The sequence below is a fragment of the Equus przewalskii genome, chromosome 2 (assembly GCF_037783145.1).
Source record: "Equus przewalskii isolate Varuska chromosome 2, EquPr2, whole genome shotgun sequence".
NCBI classification, from domain to species: Eukaryota; Metazoa; Chordata; class Mammalia; order Perissodactyla; family Equidae; genus Equus; species Equus przewalskii.
The window spans coordinates 60165902-60188227 of record NC_091832.1 but is presented as its reverse complement, the minus strand read 5'-3'; the positions used below and the strand labels follow the sequence as shown (position 1 = coordinate 60188227).

The 22326-nt window shown below is 51.4% G+C and overlaps 1 protein-coding gene and 1 long non-coding RNA gene across 4 annotated transcripts in view; one reads left to right on the top strand and one right to left on the bottom strand.

The window, feature by feature from the left end:
* Nucleotides 1-7751, bottom strand: part of GATA4 (GATA binding protein 4) — a 47855-nt gene extending 40104 nt beyond the window's left edge. For all 3 annotated transcript variants that reach the window (XM_070611428.1, XM_070611430.1, XM_070611429.1), the window contains exon 1: nt 6991-7751. In XM_070611428.1, the coding sequence (XP_070467529.1) occupies nt 6991-7606 (616 nt within the window). In that variant the 5' untranslated portion in view covers nt 7607-7751. The remainder of the gene's footprint in view (nt 1-6990) is intronic.
* A 7544-nt stretch (nt 7752-15295) lies between these two features.
* Nucleotides 15296-16206, top strand: LOC139082045 (uncharacterized). The gene is made up of 3 exons (XR_011537714.1): nt 15296-15539; nt 15867-16018; nt 16121-16206. It is a non-coding gene; the product is annotated as an uncharacterized lncRNA (long non-coding RNA).
* Nucleotides 16207-22326: the final 6120 nt, after the last annotated feature.

Sequence of the window (22326 nt, the reverse complement as noted above, 5' to 3'; positions counted from 1 at the left end):
ACTTACTATATATAAGTTGCATATGTATAGTGCAAGATACAGGCATATACGTATTGCAAGATACAGGCTACTATTCCGAAAGGGTTGTTAGTTAGTTTCCAAACATTAATGTACCCAAACTTGTAAATTTATTTTGTATAAATTAAAACAGAGATCAGAGGTAATTCCTATTAAAACCAAACTCATATTATCTTCACTACCGTCTGTAGAAGGAGACAAAGAAGCAGCTCCATAGAGAGCCAACACAATGTTTAAATAATCCTTCATGGAGTGTGTTACATGAGACCATGTCAGGGACCACAGAAGGTCAATATTACACAGTGATACCCATTCCCAATCCACGAGAGCCTTATCACCTGCAACTTATTAGGGACTTGCAGGCCAAAGAAATCACCAGCAGACAAATACTTTCAGATGTCAAAAAGGCCCCTTCGAGTTCTTAAAGCAGCAGCATCCCAGGGCCGGCAAGAACTGCCCTCTTCTAGAGCTAGGCAACAGAAAAACCAGCAGTCCTTCCTCTTTTTTATGCAAACAGAAGCAGCAACATTTGCAACCGGCTTCGGCTCTAAATTCGGTACAACTCAATTGTCTTAAAAGGACAGCCTGAAAAACATTGGTTAAAAGATTTACCCTGGCCCTGGAGGAAGGTAATTTGTTTTTCCAACACAATCCCATCACTGCCCTAGGTTAGTGGTTTTCCTGTGCTGGCCTCCATATAACCGGAGGAATGGTCACCTGTGTCTGTGCCCAGGAGGGGAGCTGAGGAAGACAAGCCAGTGTGGGGGTGGGGCATCTGATGATTGCCGACTGAGATCTGCTACCCATAGACAGTATTGAGAGCAGAATAAGGGTTTTTTGTCCCCTCAGGAAAGCAATCTCCTGTTGGATAAGCAAAAATCAAAAGCCAAATTCAATACACAACAATTTATGTTTTAAAGTACTTTTCCTGTATATAGAACCCTGATGTAAAAAAAAGAGGGAAAGAGCCTTTCAGGAAGTTAATTCATAACTAATGTATGTCTCTTTAAAAACTTAATTGGCTTAAGTTTTTTTAAGTTGGTAATAATATTCATATGGTTCAAAATGCAAAAGCTTTCATCTGCGCACCCATGTTCACAGCAGCAGCATTCACAAGTCAAGAGGCAGAAACAACTCAAGTGTCTGTGATGGATAAATGCATAAACAAAATGTGGCATATATGTACAGTGGAATATTAATTAGCTTTAAAAAGGAAGGAAATCATATCACATGCTCCAACATGTACGAATCTCGAGGACATTATGCTGAGTGAAACAAGCCAGTCACAGAAGGACGAATACTGTATGACTCCACTTAGATGAGGTATCTAAAGTAGTCAAATTCATAGACAGAAAGATTGGTGGCTGGGGAAATGGGGAGTCGTTATTTCATGGGCATAAAGTTTCAGTTCAAGACGAAAAAGTTCTGAAAATTTGTTTCACAACAATGAATAGACAACACGACAGAACCGTACATTTAAAAATGGTTAAGACGGTAAAAAGTAAAATAAAACTTAACTTTAACCTCCCTGTATTTTAAATGTATTTTCTTCTTATTTAATGGATTAATAAAGGAGGGCAGAAATGACTATTAAAGATGGTTAAGATGGTAAAAAAATTCAAAAAGTTCCAAGGCATATAAGGTGAAAGTCGTTTTCCTAACCTATCCCTCATTTACCAACCCAGTTATCCTCCCCATGGGCAATCAATGTTACTAATTCCTTGTGAATATTTCCAGAGATAAATTATCTTCAAATGCACGTAATCTTTTCTTCTCTTTTTTTATGCAAATATCGTGCTACACACATATCCTGCACTTATAAATGTCTTGGAGAAGACTCCATACCATTACATAATGAACTTCCTCATTTTTTATAGCCGCATGATATCCTATTGTTTGTATGTACCATAAGTATACAAACAGTCCCCTAATAATGAACATTTAGGTTATTTCCAATGTTTGCTATTACGAACAGTGCTGCAACTAACATGTGCCTGTAGATTTGTGGAATACATTCCTAGAAGTTAAATTTCTGGGTCAAGGGTATCTACTTTGTAATTTGTCAGATATCACCAAGGGCTCTCCATAAAAGTTGCACCAATTTACATTCCCACCCACAGGTATCAGAGTTCCTGTTTCCCCATACCTCAGAGTATGTTTGTTTTCTTAGCTCATTTAAGTGAAAAAAAAGAAAAAAAAAAAAAAGAAAAAAAATGGGGAGGGATACAGAATAAAGTGTTATCTTAAAACTGTCTCCTGTGCATCATTCCACCTGAGAATGTTCCTGGCAAACGTGGCCTGACCTTTTGATGGGATACAATTGGGCAGGTGACAGATCTCACTAGAAGTAGTGACACACCCCTGGCCACCCCTCCCCCACCACCTTCCCCATTTAATTGGTTCTCAACCTAGCACCACAGACCATCCTGAGCTCTCACTGACCTGCCCAGGGTGGTAACCGGAAAATTAAACAACTTTGGTTTTGTCAAAGACTGACAAATCAATCTCTAGCCAAACAAGCTACTTCAGAGTTGATCTCACAAAGTTCCCTACAGAAATGAACCAGCTCTGAAAGCAAGTGGGTTCATTGATAATAAGTCCCCGAAAGATCCAGAGAACACTTCCGAGTTTTCCATCCACCTAACAAACTCTTAGGACGCCCAGAATGAAGCAAAGCTTTTGAAGAAACCATTTGGGGTAACACTGAGTGATGTATATCTATTTTATTGTTATTTTTTTAATCGACCCTTAAAGTGATTCAAGATTTCTGAGAGCCTTCGAAAATATAATTGCTTGTTTCCCTATTACACAAAAGAATTGTTATTCCCTAATAAAATACATTTTCATAGCTTTTCCAGTAACATCTGCCACGATGCTATTTCCTTCAAGGCACATTTACATATAATATCCATTGTCTTCTTTTCAGCCTTAAGTGTTTATAAGCGTTAACTGGTACACAAATCAACTTTATTGTGGAGTAATGTACATACAATAAAATAATCCCATTTTCATTGTACATTTCCATGAGTTTTGACAAATCAATATACCTGTGTAACCACCACGACTGGGATCTTTAAGAGGAGACAGCTGTATTATCCTGCTATGGCTATTTCATATGCACACAAACATGGGCCCTCACCCTCAAAATGCAAGAATTCCCTGCACAGCTCCACTGGCAGATGCCAATACAGTCTCTCCTTACGTGCTTTCAGTGTCAGGGGTTTATTACTAAGACAAGCCATAGTCCATGTTCCATTCCAACAGCTACAATCACGTGTGAGAAAGTATTCTTCTCAAACCTAATACCTGCTCACCTGGAGCAACACAAAGTTAAAAGGCCACAGACTTCCGCCTTTTAGATATTTGTACACGTCACTCTCTCCCTCTCTTATCCACCCTGTGACTTCTCCAACATAAACAGCTCTGGCAGTTTCCCAAGGTTCCCAGAGCCCTCTGCCTCTCTGCTCACTGTTGCCCGAGGCTCTCAACTGGCCTCGGAAGCAGGCATGGTGTGTGGTTTGACCTGGGCAGAGGATGGCGGCAACTGCCTCCCAGATCTCCACCCAAATGTTTGCTGAGTGCCCAGCATGGGCCAGGCACGTATATGTCAGTAAGAGTCTTTACCTGCCCTCAGTAAGGTCACATTAATTCCATTAATGCAGCCTAATTAACAATTACAACAGTTGTTTCAGGGTCGTGACTCATATTGAACTCGGAATGAATTAAAGTTCATGTATATTGCAGTCAAGGCAGAATAACCCCTTCCAACCTAAGTACAAGGCTTTCCAGAGGCCCCTGTTAGTAAATTTTATTACTTTGATTTTTTGCCTTATTCCAATAACCAACATAAGAACTCTGGCAAGATTTTAACTACCGTTAAGACTAAGGCAGTTAATACTTCATAGAAAAATAAAGGCGTTCTCTTATTTCTCCTCGTTGAAAGTAAAAACAGTTTCTGAGTGAAGAGTGAGTTAGTCTGTGTGGTTTTACCTATGGTGATAAAAATATTATTTAAACAAAAGCCAAGCTGTGTGATACTATTTCATAGAACTACACAGTGTGATAGTAAACGAGGGCGTAACTTTTTCTTTTTTTAAAAATTGCAGCTACTTTTCCTGGCAAACTCCTACTCACCCTTCAGGACCAAATGCAGATGGCACCAATTAGGAGAAAGCTTCCCGCTTCTCAGACAGAGGAAGACCCATCTCTGTCTTCTTCCTTTTGTCTCAGTTCATCACTGTAGCATGCTGCTGGGTCATTTACCCATTTTCACGTCTGTTTAGGGTGACCAAACGTCCCTATTTTGGGGGGAACTGTCCTAGGTTTAGCAGTAAAAATCCTAAAGCCTGGAAAACCCCTCAGTCCTGAGCAAATCAAAAAAACTGTTTACATGACAGTGACTGTTTAATAAAATAGCCATCACTTATGAGAGGTCAAAGCCAAGTACTTCACATACATTACCTTATTCTTATAATTTAAGACAGAACTAAAAGTAGTTACGATACCCCGTTTTACAGAAAAAGAGAGGAGACCGAGAGAGGTAAAGAACTTGCCCAAGATCACAGAGGCACCTGGAATTGAATCTAGGCTGGCTGAGTCACCTTAGGGCCCGGTGGCAACTCCCCTTAGCAAGCTCTTGATAAATATCATAGAATCAGAAATCATTTACAGCATCCTTCTATCACTTAGCGGCGGCTAATATGCCGGTGCTGGTCCTCCATAAAGCTACCAGGCACTTACAGGAGGGTTCACGTGATGGGAGGAACACATAAAGGCATATTGACATGCACTGCTTTTAACTTCCTGTATGTCAGTGCCACCTGAGAACATGCTGATGATGAGAATGCCAATAAATTCAACGTCTCATGTTCCCTCACAAAGATAACACGGACCCTATCATGACTTGACCATTTAAAACACTTGACTACATGCAGAAGAGCAAGTCCAACTGCTGGGCCAGGTCCAAACGCTGTCTTCAGGTGGGTCTTCCCCAACTGGTGGGAGACAGCTCAGAGTGCCTGAAAGGCCACAATTCTTGGCAAAGAGGTGCCCCTTGGAGGTCAGCTTGCCTTTTGCTGACACTGGAATTTGCAAAACATTACTTCAGCGCCATCCTGCCGTGGTATGAGTTACATTTGAGAATCTAAACACTCACGGTGTGCACTCGCACAGTATCTTTTTTTTTTTTTTACCTAGTTGTAACTGTAACTCTGATGACCAAAAGGTATCCTCCATCTTTGAATTTTGAACTTCTCTTTTTTCCCCTAACCAAACATCGAATTCTCAACTCCAGAATTGCAGGGGTTACGAAACAACCTCTCCACCCCCAAGTGAAAAGGAGTGGAACTATGGGGACCATTCCTCCCTATTTTAAATCAGAAGTTCTAGAGAGAACTCAAGGGAGTTCTAAGAATGCGAGGCCAAAGCGACCCCCCCACCCAACATGCCCCCTCGAGCAGTCATTGTATGGAGATGCAGCACGCGCGCTATCTCGCGCAGGTCCTCCCACAGGCTCCAGAGCCGGTTGCCCCTCCTGCCCTGGGGGGTGCCGTCTGGCTCCCCCGTGACGGGCAGAGGGAAACTACGAGCCACAGACCCAGCCCGGCGCCACTTCCACGGTTAATCAGTTTACCTGGGATGTGTATTTGGCCCGAACCCCCTGGGGACCTCCCCTGGCCACCCAGGGTCAGAGGATAATTTAAAAGCTCTTCAAAGCCCGGACCCTTCTGGAAACCAGCCCAAGACTGGAAACCTGAGAGGGATGGGCTCTACTCTTCAAAGTGAGAACAAATGCGAAAGGATTTAGCACTTAGTAGGTAGTCAATAAATGTTAACTTTGTTTCTCAAGTCTGGACTTCCCCTCCCCTACAAAAGTCATCTCCATCCTCACTCGATCCCGTCCCTTCACGAAATTCCACAAGACCAGAGGTCGTTTGCATTTTGAACTAATAGTGGCTGTTTCCCTTTCTCTCGGAGCCCAGAGCGCCGAGGCTCTTTTTCATACTTCACTTTGTTCGTCTGTAAATCGGGCGACGGCGGCACACGTTTGCGGTCCTCTCCAGGTCTGACATTCAGAGGAAACACTAAATTGTGCCCATCATGATTGTTATTTCTAACCCCAGCCCTCGGGACAAGAGGAGACAACACGTGGATGCTACAGAAAGGCTCCATCAAGTCAGGCATTATAAAGAAGCCCCTCTGGGCTTCCTGTGTTCCCGGACACCGACGGGCGCGCGCTTGCAACGCACCCCTGGGCACATCTGCCCCGGCAGACCAGCACCACTGCACCACACGCTCTGGCCCCAGCCACCCACGAGGTGCCGGCCCCAGTTCAACCCATCGGATCCTCCTTTGTTCCCGGTGTGAAATCCCAGGCAGAAAAATCATCTGACACCCCCCCCCACCCCCACCCCGGGATCCTCCAACTGGGCCACCAAATGGCCCAGACCTTGGGTCCAAGCCAAAGTAATCAGTGCCCTGCGGAGGGCTCTCAGGGAGGGCCGGGAGGAAATGGGAGCAGAAACCCAGAGACCGCCAGCGCTCTCCGCCGAGGGCACCCGGGGCTGCTGCTCCGGCTCCCCAGTGAGCCCGTCGGACCCCGCAGTCACCTCCAGATGGGCCCGGCCGGGCGCACGGCGGGCCCGGCACACCCGGTGTCGGGCCGCGCGGAGAACGCACTCAGACAGACACCCTGCAGTCTTCTCTCTCTTTCAGAAAAGGATCTAGAGGGCAGGTCCCAGCTCATTTAACCGAATCTGGCCTCCGTGGGGCTGTGACCTTCACCGCCACCATCACCCAGAGCCACCAGCTTCTGTCTACCAGTTTCCCTTCGTCGGAAACTCACGCATATCCCGCTCCCCGCCCCCCCACCCCCGCACACATACTTGTGAAAAATTAAATGCCCCAAACAGGTCTTCGGACAGCCTCTGTTCCAGTCCCCAGCCGGCCCCGGTCCTCGCGCTCAGTACTCACCGAGATTGGGGTGTCGGGCGGCGGGGTTGGCCCGGCCGGGCAGGCTGTGGAGGACCGGGCTGTCGAAGGGACCGGCGGAGGCGGCGGCGGCCGCGGCCCAGGACGCGCCCACGTCGGCCATGTAGGCCGGGTAGGGGCTGGAGTAGGAGCCCGCGAAGCCGGCCCGCCCGTACTGCTCGCGGCCGGCAAGGCCCGTGCCCGCTGCCCCGCCGCCACTGCTGTAGGCCGCGGCTTCCCGGGCCGCGGCGGCGGCGGCGGCAGCTGCCAGGGACCCGGTGGTTCCCGGGAAGGAGAAGCGCGGCGACACGGGCGGCGGGGTGTAGGCGGCTCCCTCGGCTCCCGCCTGGCTCCAGCCCGGGCTGCCCTGCTGGGTCCCGGGCCCGGCACCCGACGGGGCCGCACCCGAGCTGCCGCCCGAGGCGGCTCCGGACGCGGCGGCCCCGCCTCCGCCCTGGAGGTAGGAGAGGCCCAGCACCGAGGAGGGCACCCGCGGCGTGGGCACGTAGACCGGCGAGGAGGCCGCGCCCGCGCCGTGCATGAAGGCGCCCGCGCCGCCCGCCTCGTAGGCCCCGGGCGGGGGGCCGTGGTTGGCGGCCATGGCCAGGCTCTGGTACATCGCCCCTGCGAGCTCTCAGCTTCCGAGTCCTCTCGCTCACTTGCGGGGCAAGGAGCAAAGCGGGAAGAGAAAATAACAACAACAACAACAATAATAATGTACAGCTGAGGGGCTGTCACAAAAAACGAAGATCAAAAACCAAAGGTAGAAAAACAAATCCCTTGAAAATATATACGCATGAAATCCAGCATTGAGCAAAGACTCTAGGCTCTTGTGTACTCAGGAAAATCCCAGACTGAATTTTCGGTTGTTCCCAGAGGTGGTGGCGGAGGGGCCGTGTCCACCCCAGGGCCCGGAGGTCCCGAGCGCGCACGAGTGGCAGCGGACGCGCGTGGTGCCCGTGGGTCCCGCCGGGGCGACCGGTGCGCGCCGTCTTCAGGCCCCGCGCGGCCTCGGGCGCAGGGGGCGGCGCGCTGGCTCCAGTGCCCAGGGCCGGGCCGGCTCCTTTCCTCCTCGCTGCAGCCGCGGTCCTAAAGGAGGAACGACAAAACGGGAGAGAGGTTCATCCCGAGCTTTCAGAGCCCGCTTTCCCTACGCTCGGTTTCTCCCGAACTGCAAAGGAAATCGCCACTCCCGGGGCCCGGCCTCGGAGGCCAAGCGGCTCCACGGGAAGCTGCGCTCTTTGTTTTGCGGGGGCCGTGGGGTCTGGCTGGCGGCGGGAAGCCTCGCAGACGGGCGCACAGAGACATGGGGCTCCCGGTTATTGGACATGTAATTATTGGTTGTGATCTAGGTCAATTTTTTGTATTGCTTGTCAGGAAGCACTTTAATTTTGCCTTATTTTTCAAGGATATTCTTGTCACGGTATTTCCCAAGTCCATGGGTTTCGCGTTTCCATGGAGTGCCTGGGACTCAAGAAATCTTGCTCATCTCATCTGTTCCCTCACCCATCCCCAACGGTTCCTTCCATGAAAGAACTTTAGATTGCCCATGGAAGACGACGACAAACTTTATAAAAACCAGCACCTTTACATTTCTGTTTGTAGTCTTTTTTTTTTTTAAACTAGAGGTAGACTTTAAATGTTTATAAATGAGCATGGTCTGCTAAATCTCAGTGAAAAGAATTGTGGTATCTCTTAACCATACACTATACCATGGGGATGTCCAATCAGACGAGATATACGTTTCTTGTAAATAGTTATATTTTAGAGATTTTGCAGATTGGATATTAAGACTGGAAAAGTGGGAGGAATGTACAAGGTCACTTTGCAGAACTACTGCTGGACCATTCCAACTCATGGAATGGGTTTGTCATTTAGAATCAGTGGTCCATCCAGGTATGGAATTGACACCAGTGAGGCTGTTCGGGGAAAGACCCATTTGCAGGACTTGATTATATCCTTGCACCCTGTTTTGATTTTATCAGGCAATTTTTCTGATAAAATAAGTGCAGCACAAGCACCTGCTCTGTTCCAGATCCTCTTCTCCACAACTCCACTAAGGAAACGGGTCTCTTCTCATTTTTACAAGAGGGAACTGAAGCACTGGAAAGTTCTGAAACTTAGATAAGGGCAATTAATGGGGGTGGGGGGACGGGATGCATAGAGCTCTAGGGGTTTGAGGCTGTCCACCACACTCCCACTTTTCTCCTTAAGCAGCAGCAGCTCCTCCTAATAGTGGTTTATTTTTCGTTGCAGTAGTAGACTTAGAAGAGTACTAACTGAACTACATACTAAATCCAGGCTCCGCCACTTAGTCAATGAATGACTTTAGACACAATACTTACCCTCTCTGTGCCTCAGTTCCCTCACTTGCAAAAATGCAAATATTAAAGGTATCTCTTCTATAGAATCATTGTGAGGATTATAAATTAATATATGTAATGCACTTATAACAAGGTCTTATAAAACTGGTACAACAGGCACAAGGAAAGTTCTACATAATTCTTGGCTATTATTATTACAGATTTCTAAGAAAGTTCCTCAGATGTAATATGTACTATAATAAATGGTCATCTTTATTATTGTAAAAAATTCTGGAAATGGACTAATACACACTATTTAATGCTTTTAACCATTTTTGCAACATCACTAGTAATAATAATGGAATAGCAATATATTATACAGTCACATGTTAACTCCTAACTGGTTTACTATTTACTTTCAAAACTACACAATAAATTATCGGTTTGGTGGACATTTCCGTCCAGTAAGAAGTTTGGTTAAAGGGTGGGTACGAAAAATTTGACCTGGTATCACTAACTTCCCCTTTGAAAGTGAAGGCAAAATATTAATACCTTATAGGAATCTCTGGGCTTCGATAAGTAAATACATAGGCTTACCTTAATAAAATATTCAGTATTTAATTTTTAAATCTGTAATACTCAACTTCTGCAGTTCTAAAACATAATGTCATAAGTTTTTTTTCTCACATAATTGCAGGAAAGGAAGATTTATAATTTTGAAATACAACTTCCAGTATACATACAGATGCTAATTTACAAGCTTTAAAATGTAAAACTCTAACAATGCCATAAACCAAACATTTGTCTTTATTACATTCTCTGCCTTTTAAATGGCTGATACATTACCTCAGAGTTGGATTACTGAACAATAGAAGGTGGAGAAAATACCCCTCTGCACCATTCTGGGAAGACAAGAAATTAACTATTCTCTTAAAGTGACTCTTGCTTGTTTCTGTAATCGAGCCTCGGTGCAGGCGTCCGAGGGCAGCGAGAATGGCCCAAGAGGTGTGGCCTCGCCAGGGGGCCCAGGCCTGCACCCCCGTTTTGCCTGGCCTCTTGATCACTCATCCCAGTTCACCCTAAATTCACAGGCCAGACAGGAGATGCTTTCTCCCTTCGTGATTTAGCCCACAGCCTGTTTCCGATCTTTTTTCTGAGAGCGGAGGACCGAGAGCACCCTAACGTTCGAGGCCATTTACAGGTCACTCCGGCCCTTGGGCTCAGCTCGCGCCTCCGCTCTCGGCCTGCTGCGCAGAAACCTATCATACACTAGCTGGTGACAATGGAGCTGGCCGCTGCCGGGGACCAGGAGACTCAGAAGTGTGGGAGACATCACCCCGTCACCTCAGTGAAACCTTTCTCTCTTTAGAAGCCTGAAACCTGCTCTTGACTGCCCGTTCCTTTTCAGAGAAACACAGGAAATGCTTCCCCAACCTTCCTGGCAGCCCCAGCCGCGCTGCCCCAACTCCCACCGGCCACGGGTCCCTCACCACCCTCCTCCCCCAACCGAAAAACCCCTCATTCCCTCAACCTGGTGGCAGTTCACCACCTGGGCATCCTCCTCTCCCCTGGGTGATCCCCCAGCCCAAAGCCAAGCGCCATAATATCGTGGACCCGGGCAGCTAACCGTGGCCCGTGGCGGCACGTCACTGCTCTCCGCCGTGGTTCCGGCCCCTAGCTACTTTCCCCCAGAAGCAGCGAGGGCGGGTGCACCTCCGTGAGGGGCGTTTAGCTCCCTGGATCCCAGTCAGGAAGGAGAGGAGGCTGGCCAGAAGGGCATAAAAAGTCCGGGCGCTCAGCAGCCGTTCCCGACTTCGGAGCGCCTCCCTGGGGCCCGAGGCCCAATTGCGCTGCCTCCCACCGCCACTCTGCGTCCCCGGAGTCGCCGACGGGAGACATTCCCCCGTCTGAGCCGCTCAGTGCTCGAGCTGCTGTGCGGCCTGTCCCGGGTCAGTTGGCCAGGGCGATTTCGCACGGCCATCACCACCACCCAGGCCCTGGCTTGCGAAGTGCAAACAAGGGCTGGAGAATCTGCACACGGGGGTAAGAGGGTATTAAAAACATTCAAGTTCACGCAAAATTCAGAAGCCAAAAGCACTTCAAATATCCCTCTCTGCTTTCCCCCCAAATCTCACTTTGATTTAAAGAAGGTGCTAAGCTAAAGTTAAAAGTAGAGCCAGCTTTGGCCAATTTGGGGGAGGGGGAGTGACCAAGGTCTCCATTCCACCTACCGGTTACCATTCTACTCCCAAGCAAACAAGCACGGAGGAGCTCTGGGTTTCGCGAGGGGCGGGAAAAAGCAAGGAAAGGAGAGAAAAAAAGCCGTACCTGCCGGGGCTGGAGCTTCCTGGAGGGCCGGCGCGCGCTCCCCTGGGCGCCCCGGGAGCTTCGGCGGCGGCAGAACCTCTCGCGGCCACTGTGCCGGCCGCCTCCAAGTCCCCCAGCTCGCAGCGCGGGTCCCTTCGTCCCTGTGCTCTTGCTCGCCGGCGCTGACTGGCCGGTGGGAGTCACGTGCAAGGGCGGGGGGCGGGGGTGCGCCGCAGCTGCTGCACCTCCGCTGGGCGCTGGGCTGCGGGGCTGTTCGAAAAACTCCCCCAGCAGGCAAAGTCCAAGCGCAGGAATCGCCTCGGAAAACGCCAAAAGTGCTATCGCCCTCGCGCCGGGCCTCACCCACCGCCGTGCCTGAGGTCGATTCGGTTTGCAATTTTGCCCAGGGTCTGCTTTTTAATGAGGCCCCTCTCTCCCACCTCCCACCTCCTTCCTCCTGCCCCCGCCTCCTGGTGTTCCGGGTCCTGCTGAGACCCCGGACTCGTTGGGAGAGGGGCGGGCCTAACAGGGGAAGGTGACCTCTTGGGCGAGACCCCTGATCGAGTTTGGGGCACTGGGTCACCAGGGGTGCCTGCTGGCTGCAGGTCTTTGGGCGGTAGCGGCTAGTGGGGAACCTCCTAGCCGCAGACTCCGGGTAGGTGGAAGACACCACTGGGACTGCCTCCCTCAAATCTGAACGCAGAGACCGAAGCCTTCCTTTCGTCTTCCCAGCAACCCCGGGAGTCCGCAAGGCGCCGGCTCCAGCCCTCAATTTTACGTGTTTATGCAAAACGTGCACCCCTTCCTGGCGGAGCTTTCCATCTCCTGCGGCCTCCTCCCTTCAGATCTTTCCGTTTTCTCTGCAGCCTGCAGAGCCGCTCCACCAATCCAAGGGTCGTGGCTGGGGCTTGGGGAGCTCGGCAGTCCCGCGGAGCTTCCCCACCGGCCGAGAAGGCTCTTCCTGCGGCCTCAGCCCCCTCCCTAAAGAGGGGGCGGGGAGGGTGGCAGGCCTGGGTTTGGACTCGGCGTCAGTGGCTAGAGGCCCCAGCTCAGCGGGGCTGCGAGCCGGAGAGTCCCTCAGACAGGTCTAAAGGTTAATAGAGCAATCACAGGGCCCTATTACCGCGTAAAAATAACCCATCGATTACCGCAGCCTTCAGCTCCAGATAACAGCCGGCCGGTGGCTCTCACGCTTTCGGTTAAACTTTTTTTCCCCTAAGGCTGCTCTCTCCCTAGCGCAGGTTTCTCATACCAGATTAGAAGGGTCGAGAAGGGGCCGGGATACCACCCTGTCCGAAACCTGTGCTCCTCCAAAGGAAGGGCAACACCTGCTTCCGCAGTTGGTAATCTGTTGTGGATTCTCGGCCTGCGCGAGGGCAACCCGGGCGCTGAGGATGAGGCTAGGACTCAGGGCTGATTGGAAGGAAACCCCCCAAAGGGATCGCGGCCAACTCGTGGGGATTCTCAGGAAAATCCCAGAGGAAGGACTGAGCGCGGCTGCGCCGGGAATTCTCTTTCCCGAGCTAAAGGTGCGGAGGTCCAGAGGGGCCCCCCAGAGGAGAGAAGACTGAGGCGCCCCGCCGAGCGGCGGAAGGTCTGCGCCCGGCTGAGCGCACCGACGCCGCCTTCCAGGCTGCTGCTCGCCGGGGCCCCTTTGCGCCACGGAAGCTGAGGGCGGCTTGCTTAGGGTCCCTTCTCCAGCTTCCCCCAACTCCTCGCCAGCGCCTCTGCAGAATTTGGGGCTGCAGGTCGCGCGGCTGGGAACTTAAGACGGAGTGGGTCCTGGGGATTCTGGAGGCTGGAGCTGGGGAAAGGCGGTTTAGCGAGGCCGCTCCGACCGGTGCACTTTCAGACGCAGCCGAGGAGACGGGTACGCCACCCCTGTGCTGTTTGAAACGGGTCCTCATCCCCGTTGGGGTGCAGTGAGAGAGGCATGAAGCCAACAGCCTGCGTCAGGGGCCTACCAGGGCCTTTTGGAGAGTTGAAAGTCTGGACCTGGACGAGCCGGAAGCTGCCCCGGCCTCTCTCTTCTCCATAGCGATTTGTGGCTCAAGCGATGCCCGAGGTCTCATAGCTGCCTCCCGCGCGCGACACTCAGAGAGCGAAAAGGGCTGAGCCTGGTGACTGGGCAGTGGATTTTCTTAGCAACAAGCCAGGAGCTTGGGGCTTAGCCTCTGGTGGAGAGACCATCTGAGCGTCCTTACCAAAGTCAAGGACACAAGCCGCTCCCTCGCGGGCTTCTCTCAGCAGTGCGGGGTGGGCCACGGTGCCAGCGCGTGTGTGCTAAGGTTCGCATTAGCTGGGCGCCCTACGGCGAGCCTCGCCCCACTCCACCCCCCTCCCTCCGCCAGCCTCCTGGAACTTCGGTCTCCTCTTCGGTACAGTGATGGGGGCAATAACAGGCCCTGCTCTCTGTGGCTGTTCTGAGACCTTTGATGGAAAAGCCAGCTTTTTCTAAGCGGTTGCTTGCGAGGAACCCCGGATTCACAGGCAGGCCGCTCCTGGCCAGGCCCCTGACAGACCCCCTCTACCCACGCCCTTCGCTGGTGCTCTCTTGGTGGGCTGAAGCCTGGGAGCCCGTGATAGATTCGTTGCTTCTAGAAAGGCTCCTGGGACCGAGAAATTTGTCTGTTCCTGTGGCTTTTTTCACTGGGCCCAGGGCCCCAACTTTCTCCCCAAAGGGCTCAGCTCAAGGACGGTCCAGAGGGTGGTTGGCGAGCATCCTGCTCTTTTGGGGTATTTCATTTTCCCTCGTTCCCTCCTTCCTTCGCTCGCCCCCTCCCTCCCTTGGGCAAGACAGGAGCCGCCTGGGCCGCCTGCGTTGCCAGGAGCCGGGGGCATTTCAAGGCCTCGCTGGCCCGCCGGCTGGAGGAGGTTTATCGGCTGCCGCTTGGTTCCCAGGATTCTCCCTCGCTCAGGAGGCCTCTGGGAAGGGGTGGGGGGTGATTTGAGGTTCGGACTCTTGGCTATTTTTAAGATGTCCCTGGGCTGGCCTGGGATGGTAGCCCAACCCCACTCACGTCCTTTTTCCGCTTTTCTTTCCCATCGTCTACAGGGAAAATTTAATACTGTGAAAGTCTTTGACCTCTTTTTACTAAGGGCCTGGGTCTAATGAAGAGTCAAGTCGTGAGGTTTTAGACAAGTAGGAATTATTTAGATGTACTGTACGTTTAAAAAAAAAATCTCTCCAGGATACAAGAATAAGTTGCATTTCCTTGCTCCATTAGGGCCTCTGGGACTTGAGCCGGTCCGTACCCTAATAGAGACGCAGTTGTAGGCTGGACGTGATGCACAGAGGAATCCGAACTCTAGTTCCCCGAAAAAATAGTTAATAAACAGTGGACGATGTAGCTCACAGTGACACTAGCGAGGGTCTCCCTGCGCGGGGTTCCCCTGATTTCCTAGCGGGACCCGAGCGGGTGGCTTTAAGCGCAGCGCAATGCCGGGCGCCACGACCTCAATTTCCAGCTGATGAGCGGCTGGACACGCTGTGGAAATCAGCCTCCGCGGCCGCCGGCTATGCCCCCAAACCAACGACCTCTGAAAAAACACGGGACCCCCAAAGTCTTATAATCGAGAACAAGAAGCCCCCAGAGAGAGAGAACCAGACAAGGGACTACAGAAGTCTCCCCTGGTCCTGTGTAACGAATTCCTCAGTGCTGTAGACGCTTCTCTGCGGACTCGCGCTCAAGGGCTCCAGAATAGACATGCAAAGTGACCCGCGCCGAACGTAAGCCGGCTCCTGGCGCACACAGCCCTCGAATTCCCTCCCGCGCTGGGCCTGGGGCACGATTCCTCCTCCCTCTGCGACACTCGGTCCTCGCTCTCGTGGCCCGCACTGCCCCTGCGCAGACCCCCGCGGATGGAGCTCGGAGAAACAGGGTGGAGCAGGGCAGGTCCTGCTGATGGAAAAACGGAGAACGAATTCAGCTGCAAGGCTAAGTAAACCATCTTCCCCTCCTTGATGCTGGTACCTTGGACACTGAGAATTCTTTATGGGGGCGGGGGGGGGGGGGGACATAGAGACCCCTGCCCCTCCCACTGGGAACCGAGCTCTGGACCCCAGGAAGCAGTCACCAGCCTCCTGCTGGCACGTCTTCGGAGAGAAGGCAGCAACGCTTTTTGATTGAATTGCTTTTAAAAACTGTTCGGTGTTGCAAAGCAAAACCACGCTCTCGCTCACAGACCTCTGCAAGCTCTCGCTGGTGCTTCCGGCCCCAGGCACCACAGTTTTTGGCAGACTCCCTCATATTTTATGGTCATTTCCAGATTACAGAACACCCTCGAATTCCATTTTTTCTCGAGGAAACAACAACATCGCCGCTCTCGAGGGAGGGAGAGAAGACGTTACCGCCCTCATACAAAGGGGAGCACCGGAGACCCAGAGAGGTGAAGACGCTCGGTGTTACGCTCGGCAACAGGTCTCGTATCTAGATTCCTGAGACTTAGTTCTTTTTTCCATTCTATTTAATATCGAGTTTCTATAATGAAACACTTTTTTAAACTCTCGTTTTGCTTTTCAGATATTTCTAAATTCCCTTTAATGAGTACGCCTGACATTTAAAAATTAAAATCAATTTAAAATAAAACAGTTCGCGTCCCATCCTGTAAGAGCCCGTGGGAAGGGAAAGAAAAGTGAAAAGGAGTCTGCACACTTTCATTAAGTTCGGGAAGGATGCCAGAGGCTTGCAGAACCGGGAGGGCGCTCCACAGGTCCCGGGGAGGCCGAGCCAGAACTGAAACCCAGCCCGGCGCCCGCAAGTCCGGGCACTGCCGCCAGCGGGTCGGCGAGCGCCCAGCGCCGGCTGCTGCGGCCACCCTGACGCCGCTGTGCTGCCCCTCTTCCCCGTCCTAGCCTGGATCCCTGTCCCCTTCCTCATCCAAGGACCTCAAGAACATAGCAGCAAGCGGGAGCTTCCAGCACCCACTGCCCAGACTGTGCGACACCGGCTCCGGGCCTGCAGACTCTGAACTGTCCCCCAGGACGCTTCTCTTGAAGCTGTCACCTCTGGGTGGGCCCCAACTCTTTCAGTTGTGGGTCCTCTCTCCCTCCTCCCCTGTCAGGGACTTTTAAAGTTGCAGCCCTGGCGGTACCCAGAGCAGAGCAAGAGAATGATAAATATTTGGGGGATATATAAAATATTAATTTGCTTTATTCATGGGCTTTATGTTCCTGGAGTTATAAGTCCATTTGTCTGTGGTTGGTTACACATGCCCCCTCCCCACACACACCCCAGAGGGTAAGCTCTAGGAGGGTAGGGACCACAGCTGGCACATGGTAGATGCCCAATTAGTGTTTGTTGAATGACTAAAATTACAAGAGGGATTGCTAACAGCATCTCTCAGAGTTGCTGGGAGTTGGAGAATGGAACACTGGCACACAGTCAGTGTCCAAAGTCGCCACCATTTCTCACAATAGGATGCAAGTCAGACACAGAGAGTGGCGCAGTCTGGGTCACCAGGGAGCCGACAAAGCTCCTGCCCAAATCTAATCTGCCCCTAAGGGACCCTCAGAGTCCCTGGGGTCTGCAGGAAGAAGGGATTTCTGGGTGCATTGTCAGGATTTGGGGAGTGGAGTTCAGGTAGGGAACTCAGTTAGGCGCTGAGGCTACAGCGACTGGCCTCCTCCTGACAAAGGACCCAGGTGCCCATCTCCCATGGCACGCAAGGCCCATATCCATAAATCCTGGAAAGACGGAGGAACACAGTCAGACACTAGGATGGAGAAGAAATGAGAGGGGATGGAGAGAGACAGTAACAAGAGAAACAGGTGAGATACAGAGGACAGAGAAAAGACAGGGGCAATGGTGAGTGAGAGGGCCTGAGGAAGCCGGAGAGGGACGAGATTCATGAGATTCATTCATTCTTTCATTCACTTATTCATTCCACATTTAATGAGCACCTTCTCTGTGCGAGGATATTTCGGGGTGCTGGGACTCAGCATGAAACAAAATACTGAAAAATTCTGTCTCTGGGAGCTTACTTTCTATAAGAAGAAGATGTGCAATAAATAAGTCAAATATAGGGAGTGTTACATGGTGAAGTATTATGGAAAAAACAGAGCAGGGAATGGACAGGCAGAGAGAGCAGAGAGGAAAGGAGAGAGGAGGGAAGACAGGAAAGAGAAACAGACCCAGAGAAAGAGGGCGACACAGGAGTCAAGAGACCTGGCGACAGAAATACAGATCGAGACCCCTAGAGAGAGGAGAAAGCAAGGGAGAGAAATGGGAACGAAAGGGCCGGGACTGGATGGGGGAGAGGGGACCAGACAGCGACGAGGTCAATCCGGAGTCTAGGGCTCCCTCCGACCCCCGCCCCGCTCCTGGGGAGGGCAGTGGTGGTGATGGGGACACCAGCGGCTGGAGCGCTGCCAGTCGCCATGCCCCAACGCGCATATCGGGGGACTTGTGGGGCCACCAGAGACATGGTGTTCCCAGCGCCAGGTCAGGCCGTTTCCGCACAGGCCGCCCCCTCCCCCGCTGGCCCGGCACCCTTCCCCTGGCCACAGAGCCCGAGGTGACCCGGAGTTGGAGAAGACGCCCAGGCAGGCGCCGCGACCTGGCGCGGCGGAGCGAGAGACAGGAAAGTGTCAAGGAAGCGCGAAGCCCAAGTGCGAAAACAGCGGCTGGCGGGGGCGGGGGCGGGGGCGGGGGCGGGGGCGGGGGGCGGGGGTGCCGGCGCTGGAGGCCTTGCGATCCTTCACGCTGGTGAAGATCCACTCCCGACGGACCTGGGCTTCCCTGTGATGGACACGAACGTCGCTTCACACGCCAACACCCCAGGTGCAGCAGGTGCCCACAGAGAGCGAGCTGCTCTCTCTCTAACACCCATTGTTGCCCGGAGGTATTTATTAATTGTTTGGGAGTAACGTTTCTGGCAACAGCAGGAGGAAAGGGGAGGCATGGAGCTTCCAGTAGCTAGACCTACCTATTTCTGTCAAAAAGCTATTTACTGTATTCCCACCTGAGTGAAGAAGACTGGAAGATCCTTGGCAATCCATTTCTTTTGGCTGGTTTCAACTTTCCCCCGCATTCACCGTGTATCTGTGTGTTTGATTGAAAGACAAGCGTGCTCTACTTTTACGGTTAGCTGGTTTGCTTTCTTCCGCAGCCCCAGGCGCTTTTCAGCAGAGGTGCTAATAAACAGCAAATTGACAAAGGGCAAGGAACTAAAGGGAGAAAAACCTAGAAGCAAAGGGTCTCAGTGAAATGGAATAATCAGCACCTAGATAAAGGGGAGCTGGCAGGATTTCAATTATGGAGGTGCAGAGCTCACCCCAGGAGTCTCTGCTAACTTTATCCCATCCTCCCTCCCCCATCTCATACCACCTCCTCACAGGGGCTGGGTCCTTTCCCTGTGAGGGGAAGAATCCCCCCACCCCAAGTCTCTGGAGATGCCCAGTTCCAGTAGCCCACATGCCACTGGTCGGGGGTAGGGTAGGGATGAGGTGGAGGGCTCAGAGCATATGGTATAAGACACAGCCTCAGCAGTAAACAGTGATCAATTTCGCAGTCTCTGTGAGAAATTTGTCTTTACTCCACTTTAAAAGCCCTGAGTTTTCATCCTCTCTCTCTCTCTCTCCACACACACACCCCTCTCCATATTTTGTCAGGAACAGTGACATCCTCACCCCAAACTCTTTGAACAAGGCTGCTCAGCAGATATATTATTTGCAATATGCCTCAGGATAAGAAAAACTAAATGTAAGTTGTGTTTTAATCTATGAAAGAGAATTGCTGGTATCTTCCAAAACCTACAGTTTTATTCATAATCACTCCAAACTGGAAACCACACAAATGATCCTCAACCAGAGAACAGATGAACAGAGCTACATCCGTACAGCAGAATACTACTCAGCAACAAAAAAGAATGAACTGCAAACACACCCCACAACATGAATGAATCTCCAACGCACCAGGGCTGCATGAAGGAGGCCAGACTCCAAAGACTAAATGAATCCATTCATATGACATTCTTACAAAAGCAAAACCCCAGGGACAGAAAACAGATCAGCGGTTGCCAGGGGCAGGGGTTTGGGAGAGAGGTAACTGCAAAGGGGGAGGAGGACACGTGGGGGAGTGTTGGAACTGTTCTGTCGCTTCATTGTGGTGCTGGGTACCCCATTTGTGTGTTTGTGAAAACTCATAGAACCGTACACTAAAAAGGGTGAATTTATTGTATGTAAATTTCACCTCAATAAATCAGACTTTTTAAAAAGCAGGGGAAAAAGAGTATTGCTGGGGTAAGATGAGATTCTTCAGCCCCTGTTCTCTCTACACACGTCCCCAGTTTTTAGTGAAATTCCACTTCCTGGTACATGTTTGACTCCCACCTAAAACACTTCAGAAGAGTGATTTATATATGAAGGAAAGCCCTGCATCTCTTTTAAAAGGATCTGGTTTCCATGGTTGGTCCTCTCTCCTGCTCATCCTTCTGCATGGTCCGTAGGAAATGCCACAGCCGTCTACCCTGGACACAGCTCCAGTGCCCATTGTGCACATGTTTGACACACATGCACTCATGTTTCACGGTGAGCTGCAGGGAGGGTGACATCTGAGCAAGGGTTATTCTGTTGTCTCATCCTGAGAGTCCTGGAGCCAGGTAGCAGAAGCTAGAAAATTGCTAAGTCACTTCCAACAACACTGCCACTCCCCAGGCAACCTGCTGGTGGAGAATGGAGAGGCCAGAGACCTGGTTGGCCAGAACCCAGTCAGTCAGGGGGTCTGAGCTTTGTCTAGCCAATCCTGTGAGGCAAGACTAAGCCAAGGCCTGGCCTTGAAGGAAGGAGTTTGCCCCTGAGAGCAGGACTGTATTTCCAAATGGGCAAAGGGGAAAAGCCTTTGGTGAAATATGGCCTTTCCTGTACCTGATCATTTTCAACCCTCACAACAGTTCTGCAGGATAAGTTGTTTTGACTCTGATTCTTACATCAGTTTTCATTACACTCAGCTGTGTTCATGATGTGCCCATGGATGGGCTACCATGTGGGCAGATGGGAACTGGAAGAAAGTGTGCCCTGTGCCAGATAAAGCTACACTTTGCATCTGTATTTACAGAAATCATAGTCTAGTGGACATCTCAGGGGAGCCTGAAAGCCGCCGACTTCCTGGGCCATAGGACGGCTTTGCTACCTTTCCTTCTCCATAAAAGTGGTGTGTGTGTGTTTCTACCCCTTCCCGGAGTTGTTGATAATATCATTGTTTTTAACTCCAGTCAAAGCACCCTGGTAATGGAGGAAAAATGAATGTTAAGGTTAACACACACCCATTGGTCACTGGCTTTAATCTCATCCTTTTCACTTGAATTAAAACAACAATAATACCAACACTAACAAAACCCCACAAAATATTGCCTTTCCCTCTAGAAACAAAGCAAACAGTTTGGCTTTGTCGATTTTCCGGTTCCTCTCATCCCCATCCTCGGAGAGGTTGCTAATTAAGGAGTGGAAGAACCAAAAGGTGGGAAAGAAACGAAAGAAGTGAAGAGGATGCAGGAATCCACAACTAGGAGAGCAAGGTGGCAGGCAACATCCTGGGAAAAAAAAGGAAGGGAATCCTGGGGGCCACGATGGATCTAACCTGGGATCTAACTGACCCCCTGGGAGGCCAATCAGGGGCAGCATTGTGGGCCACTGTCTCCCTCTTATGAAATGAGATTGGACACCAAGATCTGAGAGTTCTTTCAGCCTCAATGTCCTCTGAACTTGAATCACTTGAATTCCCTTACAAGCGCTGCAATTCGTATAGCAAACATTTATTGAACGCTTACTAGGTGCCAGGCACCATGAAACTTTGGAGCTCTAGAGATGAACACAAGTCTCTACCTTCAAACTGTTCAGATGGGTGAGGAGAGTCCTGCAAACAGGCAACAGGAGAAAGTGCGGCTACAGATAAGTGCATGAAGAGGCACAGTGTTAACTCCCTGGGGGAAAAGGGTAGGTGGGAGGAGGAAGGAAATGAATTCAAAGAACTGTATTATTTTTATGTGTAGGTGTCCCTGCCCCCCATACTTTTGCCTCATTTACTGCCCTTTGTCGGGATCTCAGTGCACACTCAAACATCCACGGAGGCGGTGGCCTGATTTGGGAGCGGGAAAAGTTCACGCATTGACAGGCACACCCAGAACCTACAACATGCACGGCTTCGCCCATTTCACACATTTGATGCCAAACACGCATATCAGTCATGGGTGCCGCAGAGTGCCAGTGTGGCTCAGCGCAAGGGCTGGGAGTCGGAGGTCAGCGATGTGGGCACCCAGTTTCCATCACCACCCAGCTGTGTGACCTCAGGCATGCCCAGCCCCCAACTCTGTCGCTCAGTTTCCTCATCTGCGAAACGTACGGGTTGTGTAAGATCACATCTAAGCTCCCTCACAGCTCTTTAAAAACCAGTGAACACACGCTTAAAAGACACTAGGATTAAGAGGTGGAAAAAAGTCAAATATTTGTTGATTGATAGAAAAATGCTGCCTCCGAGCCACGCGGGTACGTTCCGGGCTTCCCTGAAGTCGGCCCGGCTCCCCGGGGAACAAGGGTCCCGCTCCGCGGAGGGGGCGGCCGACTCCCGCGCGGGGTGCCCCGCGCCAGGCCCGCGCCGGCGGCGTGATGGATGGCCGCGGAGCCGGCGGCCTGTCAGCCCTTATTGATGAGGTGCGCGCTGACGGCCGCCGCGTAACCCGAGGCGGCAGGAGGCGAGCGCGGGGCGGCGGGCGGGCGCAGACTCGGCGGCGC